This window comes from Callithrix jacchus, chromosome 4 (assembly GCF_049354715.1).
Source record: "Callithrix jacchus isolate 240 chromosome 4, calJac240_pri, whole genome shotgun sequence".
In the NCBI taxonomy this organism is placed as follows: domain Eukaryota; kingdom Metazoa; phylum Chordata; class Mammalia; order Primates; family Cebidae; genus Callithrix; species Callithrix jacchus.
Window position 1 is genome coordinate 5,001 of NC_133505.1, and position 13,078 is coordinate 18,078.

A 13,078-nucleotide genomic window follows, 5' to 3' on the forward strand; every position below is an offset into this window, starting at 1 on the left:
AAATGTGGTCTCCCTTGCAGATACTCAGCCCCTATAGCGGGAAAGCAGACACACGCAGTACATAAATCAACATGTGGATGTGTCCATTGAGTAAGTGTCCGTTTGTGGTAAAGAGATCCTAGACAGATCAGTGCTGACAGGTTATTTCATTCAGCAATACTTGACCTGGGGATCATCTCTAATCTCATGCTTACTTTCTGTTACTCCGCTGTCTTCTGTTACTGCCAGTGGGAAAGCAATTGTCAACATGTTCTTGCTTCTTTCCACCCTCCTCGGTAGCTTTTAGGACCTTTCCTTTGTCGTTTCTGCAATTGTGCTGAATGGCTCTAGGTACGGATGGATTTACTTTCTTGGGGATTGTGCCTCCTGACTCAAAGGATCCTGGGTCCTCTCTGTTTTTATTCTGGAATTTTTTTTAAACAGACTCTCATTCTGTCACCAGGCTGGAGTGCAGTGGCAAGATCTTGGCTCACTGCCACCTCCACCTTCTGGGTTCAAGCGTTTCTCCTGCCTCAGCCTTCTGAGTAGCTGGGATTAAAAGCACACACAGCCACTCCTGGCTGATTTTTGTATATTTAGTAGAGATGGGTTTTCACCATGTTGGCCAGATTGGTCTCAAACTCCTGACCTTAGGTGGTCCGCTCATCTTAGCCTCCCAAGTGCTGGGATTACAGGGATGAGCCACCACACCTGGCCTGTCGTTTCTTTGAGACGAGTTGGATCATCTCATTTCATCCTCCATTTGTTATATTTTCCGATTAAGTTTTAAATGTCTACGGATGGCAGCCACGAATTCTGGCATCTGTGGCCCTTGGAAGTCCACTCCTCTTGTTGATACTGACATTTATGCCCTTTTAGTGGGGCTTTGGCTGTGGCGATTGTATGCGGCGCTGGCTGAAGGATCTCAAGGTAGCTAGTGTCAGAACTGAATTAGAGGTCCGCCATGGTAGTGGAGACGAATCCCCACACGTTTGCTCATACAAGTCATCTTCTGTGTGAATGATGATTTTTGAAGTAGGAGAGCAGAGGGAAAACGGGGGCTGAGCATTTTCCCTAAACGATAATGGACATTCAAATCCCTCGTGAGGCTGGGCGTGGTGGCTCACGCCTGTCATCCAGCACTTTGGGAGGCCGAGGAAGGTGGATCACCAGAGGTCAGAAATTCATGACAGGCCTGGACAACTTAGAAAAACATCATCTCTACAAAAATACCTACCGGTATTTTTGGGAGGCTGAGGGAGGAGTATTGCTTGAATCTGGGAGGTGAAAGCTGCAGTGAGGTGAGATTGTGCCACTGCACTCCAGCCTGGGTAGATCGTAAATAAGACATATAATTGACTCACAGTTCTACAGGCTGTACAAGCACAGCTCCAGCATCTGCTTGCCTTCTGGTGAGGCCTTGGGAAGCTTACGATCGTGGCAGAAATGGGAGTGAGTGCAAAGAGAGAGAGGAGAGGCAAGGCTTTTTATAAACAAACTCCTCTCAGTTGAACAAATAGAGCAAGAACTCACACTTCACCAAACGCAGGATGCTAAGCCACCCATGAGGGATGTACACCCTCTAACAATAGTGAGATTTGAATGAGACACACATCCAGGCTGTATCAGGCCTTAAATGATTTGTTTTGACTCTTAGCTCCTTAAATGACAATTATTTGCAATTTCTGCTGAGAGAGAGAGAAAGAGAGAGAGAGAGAGACGTGTTTTCCCTCTGGCTGGAAAGCAGATGCAAGCCAGGGGGCAGAGTGCCTGCCGGATGAGGCACTTAACCGCACTGTGGAGGAGGGCCAGAGACACGAAGCTGCAGACACAGAGGTGGATATAGGTGGCTGCCAGAGTGCAGGCAGGCTGGAGCTCCCTGGTGCCACAGGAGTCCTGCACACAAAGGCTAAGGAATGGTGCAGGCTCCATCTGAAATCAGGGCCACCCAGTCAGTCTCTAGCCTAGGCCTCTGCTCCATGCCAATCCCCAGGGTAGATTGGGGGAAAGAGCTTGCTGTGCTCCAGGGCACAGGCTCACACTCACCACCCGGAAGCAGTTCCCCAAGCTGGATGGCGGGTCCTGGAAGAAGGCCCGGCGGGCAGGGCTCTGTCCTGGGCAGGTTGGCTCAGGCTTCTCGGTGGCCCTGCAGTCACCATCCACCTGGTGGGACAGACGCAAGACTCAGGCATGCAGCTGAACCATGTGGCTCCCCCACATACATTGGCCTTAGCGGGAGACTCCACCCGACCCTGGGTCCGCAAAGACCACTGCAGAGCCGGCAGGCCACCTGCCGCTCCTGGGACTCTGCAGCGAGCGACCCTCGATACACTCAGCCAGAGGGAAGAAAAGCAGGTGCACCTGCTCACTTGCCAGGCCGGGCTGAGCTCCTCCAGGCTATGAGCCACAGAGCCGTCCGGCAACATCAGATCGGTGCCTGCTTCGTTGTCGCTGGTTTCCAGAAGGCCAGCGGATATGCCTGTGGGGAGGAGGAAAGATGAGGTGATCCTGAGAGCCCATGATCCTCCCCCAGGGGTCCTGGATGAGAGATGAGCCTCAGGCACACGAAGGATTGGTAAAATCCCTCCACCCCAGACTCCCAGAGCTCTGGACCCAAACCCTCATCACAAGAAGGAGAGAAAGCACAGAGACTGAGGACAGCATGTGTCCCCCCATCCCCTCTCCACATCGTGAGCACGAGTGGCCAGAATCCAGGCCTGCCCTTTGTGTTCCTTGGCAGAGGCACCACAGAAAGGCCAACTCCACCTTGGAGCCATATATCCAAGGGATGCGGGAAGAAAGCACTGGGCCTTGGTGCCAGCCTCTCAACCACAGTGGCTGCCTACAGCTCGGGGACCTGTTGCACTGGAAGCTGAGAATGGTGCATCCCGAACAGGACTTTGGTGGTGGGGCCAACTCTGCCAGGGCCCAGATTAACTGTGGTGCAACAGGTGCACAGTCAGGCTGCAGAGGCTGGTGGCCACGTCACAGGAGAAGGAGACCCCGTCCTCACTGGCCGGCTCAATCCTGGGGACATCGCTCCTTTTCATGGCAAAAGGCAGCTGGAGGTCTGGATGGCTATCCCGTGGCAAGGAGGAGTTGTACAGCCTGTAGGCCTGTGGACCGGAGGAAGTGGGCAGGAGGGATGACCGACAGCCAGGGGACGAGCTTGAAAGTGCCATCCCCCAGGCAACCTGCCACAGGCACAGGTCTCCAGGGGAAGCTCGGGCCTCTCCTCCTCACCTAAAGGCTGGAGTAGATGAGGGTCACATGGTTCAGCTCCAAGGTCAGGGCCATGAGCCCCAAGCCTGTCCGACTCAGCATCCGTGAGAATGTGCTGTGAGCAAAGTCTTCGGCCAGGAGGATGCTGCTGCACTGGACGCTGAGGTCCCACACCCGGCCGTCAAAAGTCACCACGTGCTGGGCCCCGGCAACCAGGGCGTGGTCTGGGGAGAAGCAGCCACAAAGGCACGCTGAGTGGAGCCAGCTCCATCCACCGCAGTGGGAGCACGATGCCTGCTGGGTACCCCGATGCCTAGAGCCTTGGCTTAGCCTGCCCTGAGGCCAGGAGTCCCCCTCCCCTGGTGTGGCGGCCAGAGGCCCAGTGATCCACCACCAGCTTCAGGATGACGTGAGCTGAATGGCTATGGGCCGATTCAGCCCTAACAAGGAATGGAGTCCCCAGACCCGCTACAAAACTGCTGTGCTAAGTAACAAAGCCTGGCTCAGAGGCCACATAGTCATCCTTCTGTTTACATCGGATGTCCAGAGCAGGCACAGCCATGGACATAGCAGGCAGACTGGTAGCTTTTAAAAACAATTGTGGTAAGGCATGCACAACTCTGAATAAACTGGAAGCCACTGAATCGTGCACTTAAAATTCACACATCAGCCGGGCACGGTGGTGCTGAGCCATCCCAGCACTTTGCGAGGCTGAGGAAGGAGGATCACTTGAACCCAGGAGGTCAAGGGTGCGGGGAGCCAAAAGCGCACCGCTGCACTCCAACCATGACAACAGAGTGAGACCTAGTCTCAAAAAAAAAAATTATACAAGTCATCCATTTAATCTCAAGGAAGCTGCTCAGGTGGGGAAAAAACATTGACCGTTTAAGTGGATGGCCAACGGCTACCTCAAACATGACACTGGTGTCCTGCAGACCAGCCCTGTTCATGGTAGGGAAGAGATGGCCTGTGAAGGAACAGGTCTGACCAGTCCAGCCAGTGTAGCCCCTGAGCTGTGCCTTGGGGGTGTTCGTGCCCATGGTAGGAAAGCACCATCCATAATGCACAGCCAGACACCTGTTGGCCAGGGCCAGCATCCCAAAGGAGGCGCTACCGGCCCCGTGGTCAGCTGTCAGAACTGAGGGGCACAGAGAAGCCCATGGTCACACGCACAGGACTTCAAGACCAGGCTGTTTTTTTTTTTTTTTTTTTTTTTTTTTACAAGATCAGCGTGCTGCTTTGACCTGACTACACCCACGCTTCTATGGAGCCGTAGACTTCCATGTGAGTCGCACACCGATAAACCGCTACTTGCCAAGCCTGGGTACGGTGGCTCCCACACGGACATGAGGGGCTTCCTCGTGCATTAAAAACCATACATGCTCCTTACCCACGTGAGTAAGCCACGTGGTTACCTGCATTTCACAGTAAAGGAAGCTGAGTCCACGGATGTTAGCAGACTCACCTGAGCCACAGGCAAGCTTCTCGGGAGCCCAGAGCTCGTCATCCCAGCACCGCCCTTAGCTGCACTGCTGGGCAAGGTCATATAATCTGGAGAAAAGCAGGATGTGCAGCCTCAGCCCTAGTCCCATAGGACCTTGGAAAGTCCAATAAGCTCTGGGACTAGCACGGTAATGCCACAGGCCTCTGCAGGCTTCCCTGTGCCCCCACAGTCCCTGCCCCTGCATGGCCCTGCTGTTGTGCCCACGGGGTGGGGGCTCCCAGGGAGTAGGGTGGCACAGCCCGGGGCAGGACTCATTCCTCCAGAGACCCTGCAGCAGGCGGCACCTGAGCCGGTAGAACTCGGATGGCATGTTGGCCCTGGACAGTTGTCGGAGTGGCCACGGCAGCTTCTCCTTCATCAGGTAGCCAGTCCCCCACCCCCACACCACATCGCCCCCAGGCAGCAGCTGCGTCACCACCACTGAGTAGTTCCTAGAGGGAACCCACAGGACAAGCTGCTGAGCCGTGCTTTCTTTGGCTGCAGAGGGGGAGCTCAGAGGTCTGCAGGAAGAGCTCTACCATGGAGAGCATTGGGGTGCATCTTGGGGAGGGCTGTCCTTGTTCTAGAAAATCCCATAATGAGCTGGAGGAGCACAGAGGCTGACATGACAGCGGAGGTGGTGGGTGATGCCGGGACAGAAACAAGCTGCCCTATTTTGATGACACAGATATCTTATGTCATGTCTGATCTGCCCCCTGGGTCTTGGGCAGCATGGGGACTCTGTGTCTGGATGCAAAAAATAGCAGCTGGAAGGTGTAGGAAATTCTTTTGTTTTTTTGAGACAGAATGTCATTCTGTTTCCCAAGCTCGAGTATAGTGGTACGATTTCGATTCCCAGCTACCTCTGCCTCCTGGGTTTAAGTGATTCTCCTTTCTCAGCCTCCAGAGTAGCTGGAACTACATGCACTCACTGCCATGCCTGGCTGATTTCTAAATTTTTAGTAGAGTCAGTGTTTCACCATGTTGGCTAGGCTGGTCTCGAACTCCCGACCTCAAGTGATCTGCCCAAAGTGCTGAGATTACAGGCATAAGCCAGTGTGCCTGACAGACAGGTCTAGGAAATTTCTACAGTTGAGGGGAGGACTGGAACTTTCTCAATATGTACAGTAGGGTCAAGCCTGTGAGATCTGAATGATCAGGGAGATCTCGGCTCCTGTGGGGGTGAAGTGGGAAGAGAAATATTGCACGCTCTGTTGTTGATGGGCCACTGAGGGGGACGGGCAGGTGGACTCGCTTACCTTTTAGGGAGCCCAGAGGACCTGCAGCTGGGGGAAGGAAGCAGCTTCGACACCCTCACTGCCATTTAAATCCATTTTTTGGTATCCCCACGAGATTCCAATCACCGGGTAGGCGAATAACCAGGCAGGTGATTGTTCAACAAGCCAAAGCCCCGCCCTGGGAGCTCTTCCCTTCCTCAGCCTACATTCTGACCGCAAGGCGGCAGGAGCAGGAACTTGTATTACGTGGAGCCTTTTCCCCATGATGTGGGTCCGGTCCCTATTCTACAGCTGGGGAAACTGAGGCACACAGAGCCGATGCAGAGATATCCCAGGAAGAGGCAGAGCCAGAATCCAGATGCTCTGCACCACCACCTGCATGGAAGAAGGGGCGGCCCCCTTGCCTGTAGCCCGGTTCCTGGTGGGCATCATGGCTGTGAGGGAAAAGGATATTTGGTCCCCAGACCCCTGCTCTAGACTGGGTTCCCCATTTCTATCCACCACCCCCGTGTTCTCAACACAGGGACAAAAGGGGCCTTTTGAAGTGAAAGGGTGATCACAGCCTTCGTAGGTCAGAGCAGAAGCCAGAGTCCTCCTCTCATTCCCTAGCCTTGGAACCTCCCAGTCGCATCAGCCACACCACCTTGCTATTCAAACAGGACAGGCACGGTGGCTCATGCCCGTAATCCCAGCACCGAGTCTCTGGAGCCCAGGATTCTGAGACCAGCCTGGGTAATACAGTGAAATCCCACCTCTACTAAAGATACAAAAATTAGCTGGGTATGGTGGTGAATGCTTGTAATCCCAGCAACTTGGCAGGCTGAGGCAGGACAATCACTTGAATTTGAGAGAGGTTGCAGTGAGCTGAGATCACACCATGGCACTCCAGCCTGGGTGACGGAGAATGAGACTCCATCTCAAAAACAAACAGGCCAGGCACATCCCTCTCCCAGTCCTCTGTGCAGTGGAGCCCCCACCTGGAGCTCTCTTTCCACACTGGCCCCGTGGCTCTTGCTTGAACTGTACTTTCTCCTCAAAGCTGGCCATGGCCACACCATAGGATCCCCAGCTCACCATCTCACCAATGTTCCATCTCAAGCATTTGCCACCTAAGGTATGGCTCAGTGGTGGTAAACGATGAGCGGTGGGCCACACCCAGCCTGTAGCCAGCTTCTGCACAGCCTGCAAGAAAGAAGGGCTTTTATGTGTTTAAAAGATTACATAACAGGTCGGGAGTAGTGGCTCATGCCTGTAATTCCAACACTTTAGAAGGCCAAATGGGTTACATGACTGAAGGTCAGGAGTTTGAGACCAGCCTGGAGTGGCAAAACCCTGTCTACTAAAAACGCAAAAAATTAGCCAGGTGCAGTAGTGCACACACCTGTAGTCCCAGCAACCCGGAGGGCTGAGGCAGGAGAATCACTTGAACATAGGAGGCAGAGGTTGCAATGAGCTGAGATCACACAACTGAGACAGAGCAAGGCTCCATTTAAAAAAAAAAGATGATTACAAAGCAAAAGCAAGGAAATGTGACAGAGCAGAATGGCCTGCTTAAGAGGTGATTCTCGGGCTTTCTGCAGGGAGCTGTGCATACTCTGCTGTAGATGATTTCTTGGGCTTTGTGTCTGTCTCTGAGTAAAACTGAGCTTCCTGAAGGAAGGGGTCATATTTGCCCACTGCACTCTTCCGCAGCAGCTCCTAAAATCCTGCCTGCACTGGGACTGTGCTCACGAGGTCTCTCTGGAGTGAGGAAGAAACCCCAGTTTCCTCTCCTGTGCAATAAGGAGTGAAGAAGCCTCTGTGTAGGGCGGTCAAAGTAGTCAGTGAGTCAGAGCATGTTGAAGGGTTCAGCACTGCAACTGATACGTGGCAGGAACGCTGGATGCGACACCCCAAACCCAGCGTTACCTGGCTGTGAGGCCATACAGGTCCAGCAGGGCTTTGCAGAGCCTCTTCAGTGCCCATGAGAACGTGGCCTCAGCCCAGGACAGCATCTGGTGGGCCACCTGGAAAGGGAGGGGACAGTGAGAGCTGTCTCGGTCATCCTCAACTGCCAGCCACATCTCATCCTTGCTCTCACTCACCAGCTCCAGAGTGCCTTTCATGGCCCCCAGGGTCAACCTGATAGGCCTGGGACCCTGGTTGCCTGGCATCCCGGCCACCCAGGCCTGTAGCCACCACATGGCCTCCTCTGCCCGCTCCCTCCACACCTCATCCAGGGGCCACAGCATCACTTCCAGGTAGGAGTCCTTCAGTGTGGCCAGGGGCCTTACAACTGGCAGCCAACACCCACCATGAGGCCTCTGGGCAGCTCAGAGGCCCAGCCCAGGCCTCAAAGAGATAGGGCCTCTTCCTGGGATTAAGATGATGGCGGGAGTGGAGGAAAAGGAATAGAGCAGCAGGCACTGGAGATTGCGAGTGAGTTGTCACAGCAGACCCGAGCTGCCTCTGCATGACCTGCTCATAGCTTGTCTGGGAACTTGGACTGGGGGAGGGTTCCCACCAATCCTAGGAGTGATACAAGGTGCTCTGCATCTGAACTGTTTGTACAAACGTGGCTTACTCGAGACCCCTGCTTGCCTCCTAGGAGTCTGACACTGTGCTCTGAGCCGAGCAGCACCTGCCAATTAGGCAGCCCCACCAAACACCCTGGGTGACATAGTGCTGGGACAGACAAGTGCGTCCCATGTGAAGGCACAGGGACTGGGAAACGATACTAGGTGTTGGCCGTGGTGCACACTAGACTCCACCCCGGCCCCTTCCCTGTGCCAACACTCCTGCCTCCTCTCACTGTAGTCAATGACAGCTGTGAACAGCATAGTGTGCAGAGTCCTGAGCACTTTTTCAAATTCACTGCCCTGTGGGTGGCCATGGGACTCTGGCACAGCAGAGAGGCTATGGAGGTGACATTCAACAGCCAGCCAGAGGGACGCCAACCCTGACATTGGTCAAGGTCTTAGCCCCAGATGGTGGAGAGGTCAGAAGTTCCTAGTCCTGCCAGGAGGGCAGTTGGAACCAGGCAGCCGCCACTATGACTGCCTAATTTTGGTATTTTATTAGAGGTAGGCTTTCACCATGTTGGCCAGTCTGGTCTTGAATTCCTGACCTCGTGATCCACCTGCCTCAACCTCACAAAGTGCTGGAATTACAAGCGTGAGCCACTGTGACTGGCTTTTTTGTAAACTTATTATTTGTTTATTTTAGAGATAAGATCTCACTCTGTTGCCCAGGCTGGAGTACGGTGGCACATTCTTGACTCATTGCAACCTCTGCCTCCAGGGCTGAAGCAATCCTAGATGAATAGACATAAGACTGAAGCTGAAGTGCCAGCCCTGGATTCTTTCCTATATGGCTATGCTATTGGAAGCAAGTTCATCTCTGGGGATGAGCTCAGGGTACTCAGATCACCACTTGCCAGACTCAGGTACTCTCTCTGGACATCCCACCTGGCCGGGGCACCCGCCTTGTGACTGAAAGCCAGGATCTGTGTGCAGTGGAGTGTGCGGCCCGGCCCCGGCCTGTAGGCGCCGTCTGAGCCGCTCTCTGTCTGCAGCCTCTGGCCAGTGCTGCACTGGTGCACTGGCTGCTTTGCCTGAGCTGTGAGGATCGATCAAAGAACCCCTACCCTCCTCTGCCAGGCAGCCCTCCACCAGGGCTCCAAGAGGAGGAGGCCCAAGCCCAGCCTGGCCTCTGCCGTGTTCTCCCAGCCCTGTGGTCTGCTTCGCCCGTCACTCCATTAAAACCTGTCCGTGGGGAGGTCTTAAGAGATGAATGAATGTCCCCTAAACAGACACACTTTTTTTTCTTTTTTTCCTAATGAGCAGCTACTAAGTCCTACTCAGAGCCCACAGAATGACTGATGGAAAATCCTGTGGTGACAGCGTATTTTAGCTCACAGAGCCACAGCCACAGGAACCGGGGAAGGCCCTGCCACCTCCACCTTCCCCGCAGCCAGGCATGCAGTGCCTTACCCGGGAGGCCATACGGGATACTCAGGGATTCGGTCGACAGCCAGCCCCACTGCTGCAGCAGGCCAAGGGCATGCAGCCCTGACAGTCCTGACACGAACAGCTTGGCATCCAGGGCAGCCACTCATCATCCAGCCTCCTTCCTTTCCATCGGTGCTGCAGGGATAGAGAGCAGGCAAATGAAAGGGTCAGCCACCAGGGACCGACACCGCCAGCCCCAGGCAAAAAAAGGACTCGGGAATACCCCAGGGTCCTTGGGATTGGGGGATCCTTGAAGAGTCAACACCTGGGCCCTGCACAACAGCCCACAGACAGGCCTGATCGTGGCTCGCTGCAGCCTTGACCTCCAAGACTCAATCGATCCTTTCACCTCACCCTCCCAAGTAGCTGGTACTACAGACATGTGCCACCACCTTGGCTAACTTGTGTGTGTGTGCATGTGCATATATATATACACACCACTTTTTTTTCTGTAGAAACAGGGGACTCAGTATGTTTCCAAGGCTGGTCTTGAACTCCGGGGCTCAAGCAATTCTCTTGCCTTGGCTTCCCAAAGTTCTGGCATTATAGGTGTGGGGCACTGTGCTTGGACCAAGGATAAAGTAGAATGAGGCCGGCCAGAGTGAGTCATTCCTGTAATTCCAGCACTTTGGAAGGCCAAGGCAGGCAGATTTCCTGAGGTCAGGAGTTTCAGACTAGCCAGGCCGACATAGTAAAACACCGCCTCTACAAAAATACAAGTAAGTAAATAACCAAGTATGGCAGGAGGCACCTGTAATCCCAGCTACTTGGGAGGCTGAGGCAGGAGAACCGCTTGAACCAAGGAGGCAGAGGCTGCGGTGAGCCAAGATTGCACCATTGCATCCAGTCCGAGCAACACTGTGAGATTCTGTCTCCAACAAAAAAAAAAAAAAAAAAAAAGAAGTAGAATGAAACAAAATCAAATAGGACAGATGACAAAAGAATTAACTACACACATCATGGGTCGTTAAATAAATGTCACCTTCTGAAGCTTCTGCGTCTGCAACACTGAAGGTCATCCAGAACAGACAGGTAGAAATGGGCAAGCTGTTATGACTCCCAAACACCCACGTGAGGTGGTCAACAGTCACCGCTCCGAGTGCCCCCAGCCCCAGCTCCTGTCCTTACCTTAGAATCTTTCAGAAAACATAAGCGGCACACCCTGGTGTCACCGCCCTGGCTCTGGCACAGTGCCAGCATCTGCTAAGCCTGTGTGTGTGTTTTAAATGCCCCGTGTATTTTAGGCCAATGTTTTACATATGTTTCTTATTGTGGGTGATGCTATTTTATGGTTTGTGGGGACAGCTGGAGGTTGTGGGAAGTTCTGGGGGCTCACACTGAGCCTGAGTCTGTCCTTAGATGGGATGTTGATATTGAGAAACTGAAGTGATGAAGATCATCAGGAGGCATTTGGCCCACACCCTAGCCTGGTCATGGAGGAGACAGGACACAGGGAGTTGCATCTCCTACCTGTCACATGGGCCTGCTCACTCAGCAGATGGCTCAGTGATGTGGAGAGGCCAGCTTGCTGCCCACCTGCTGTGTGAGGTTCCCTGTAAAGATGACAGGGCTGCCCCCATCACCAGTTTCATCTCCAGCTGTGCCTAAAACCACTCAGCCTTGCTGACCATGGGTGGCAGCAGGTCTCTCTAGCCCTGAAAAGGCCTTGGTGTCATCTGAAATGACAGGCTTGGACAGCAAGCCCAGCCATGATTACACAAGCTGGGACCAGAGAGAGGGCAGGAGATAGCCAAGCTAATGGCTTTCTATGCCGATTCTTCCGCAATTTTTAATTTTTCTTGAGACGGAGTCTCACTCTGTCACCCAGGCTGTAATGCAGTGGCAGGATCCAGGTACATTGCAATTTTCGCCACCCGGGTTCAAATGATTCTCCTGCATCAGCCTTTCAAGTAGCTGGGATGACAGACGCACACCACAGTGCCCAGCTAATTTTTGTATTTTTAGTAGAGACGGGGTTTTACCATGTTGGCGAGGCTGATCTCAAACTCCTGAGCCCAAGTGATCCGCCCACCTTGGCCACCCAAAGTGCTTAGATTACAGGTGTGAACCACTATGCCCAGGCCTTCCCCAATTTTTTAAACTCCGGATTTCTCAAAATTAGAAACCTGTGTTATAAACACAGAGGACTCCTCTTCTCTCCTTGACAACCCCCTCATTGGATCCATCAGGAACTCAGTCGACCGTCGCTATGGAATGTGACTAGAGTCAACCTCATCTGCCACCTACGCTGCACACCAGCTCCAGCCCTGGTTATTGAATCTGTCTGACTGCAACATCCTCCTGGCTCTTCCAGCTCCCATCCCGCCACTGGCAACGGATCTCCACTTGCAGACCAGACACGTCCGATGATGGCATATAGCGTTTTTTACTGTACAATCCAAAGTCCTTGAGGCCCGTGAAGCCAGAATTTTGTTGGTCACTGGTGCAGACATTGGCGGGCGGGCCACAGGAACAGCTCACTACACTCCAAGGCTCCACGTGAGAGATCCTCTAGGAAAGCCACGAGCAACTACAAATACCGCGTTTGATGGCCCTGCCAACCTGCAGACACACCTCACACACCCCTCTGATAGCCACTAGCTAGTCAGTTCACCCAAAAGATGTCAAAACAATACTAGCTATTATCAGACCGTCACTACTTAATGCTGTATTTCCCTGATCCCCACCGACGTATGTGCAGATGTCTGTGGACGAATGTGTATGCATCTGTGTACGGATTTATCTGAACATGGATGTGTGTAGATGTGTATGTATACAGCTATACCAAAATACACAGATAGGTGTGTATGAATGTGTGGATATGGATTGTGTGTACAGTGATGTGTACATGAAGGTGTCTATATGTAGACATGTGTATGAATGTGTGGGTGTACAGACGTGTGTGTGGATGTAAAGACATGTATATATATGAATATGTGTATATGAATGTATCTGTACAGATATGTCTACATGTGGATGTAGATGCTTGCAGCTCTTCCTGCTGACAGGCACCTCCTAGCGCTGGCTTTCTCCAGTATGTATCAGAAGCTGTGCGGTGGTGTCAGAGCTTCCTCAGGGTGCGGGTGAACTGGGTGAGCACAGAATTTCTCTCCCAAACCACGACGTTTAGCAGTTAAAGACAATGCTAGTCACAAATGCGTCAGGTC

At 53.1% G+C, this 13,078-nt stretch overlaps 1 protein-coding gene across 7 annotated transcripts in view; it reads right to left on the reverse strand.

Moving 5' to 3' along the window:
* Positions 1–13,078, reverse strand: part of LOC144576561 (uncharacterized) — a 91,480-nt gene that overhangs the window by 1,118 nt on the left and 77,284 nt on the right. The window contains exons 2-8 of one of the 7 annotated variants that reach the window (XR_013534718.1): positions 9,894–10,046; positions 7,831–7,928; positions 6,900–7,104; positions 3,223–4,752; positions 2,341–2,458; positions 2,026–2,142; positions 1–31 (exon numbers count right to left, since the gene is read on the reverse strand). The exon at positions 1–31 is cut by the window's left edge and continues 1,118 nt beyond it. Coding sequence is in view for 5 of the 7 variants with exons in the window: in XM_078370545.1 (XP_078226671.1) it covers positions 2,405–2,458; positions 4,667–4,752; positions 6,900–7,104; positions 7,831–7,887 (402 nt within the window). In the remaining 2 variants the exon portion in view is untranslated. Of the gene's footprint in view, positions 32–2,025; positions 2,143–2,340; positions 4,753–6,899; positions 7,105–7,830; positions 10,047–13,078 lie in introns of all 7 variants that reach the window. The other 6 variants (XM_078370545.1, XM_078370546.1, XR_013534717.1 and 3 more) reach the window with 6 other exon arrangements.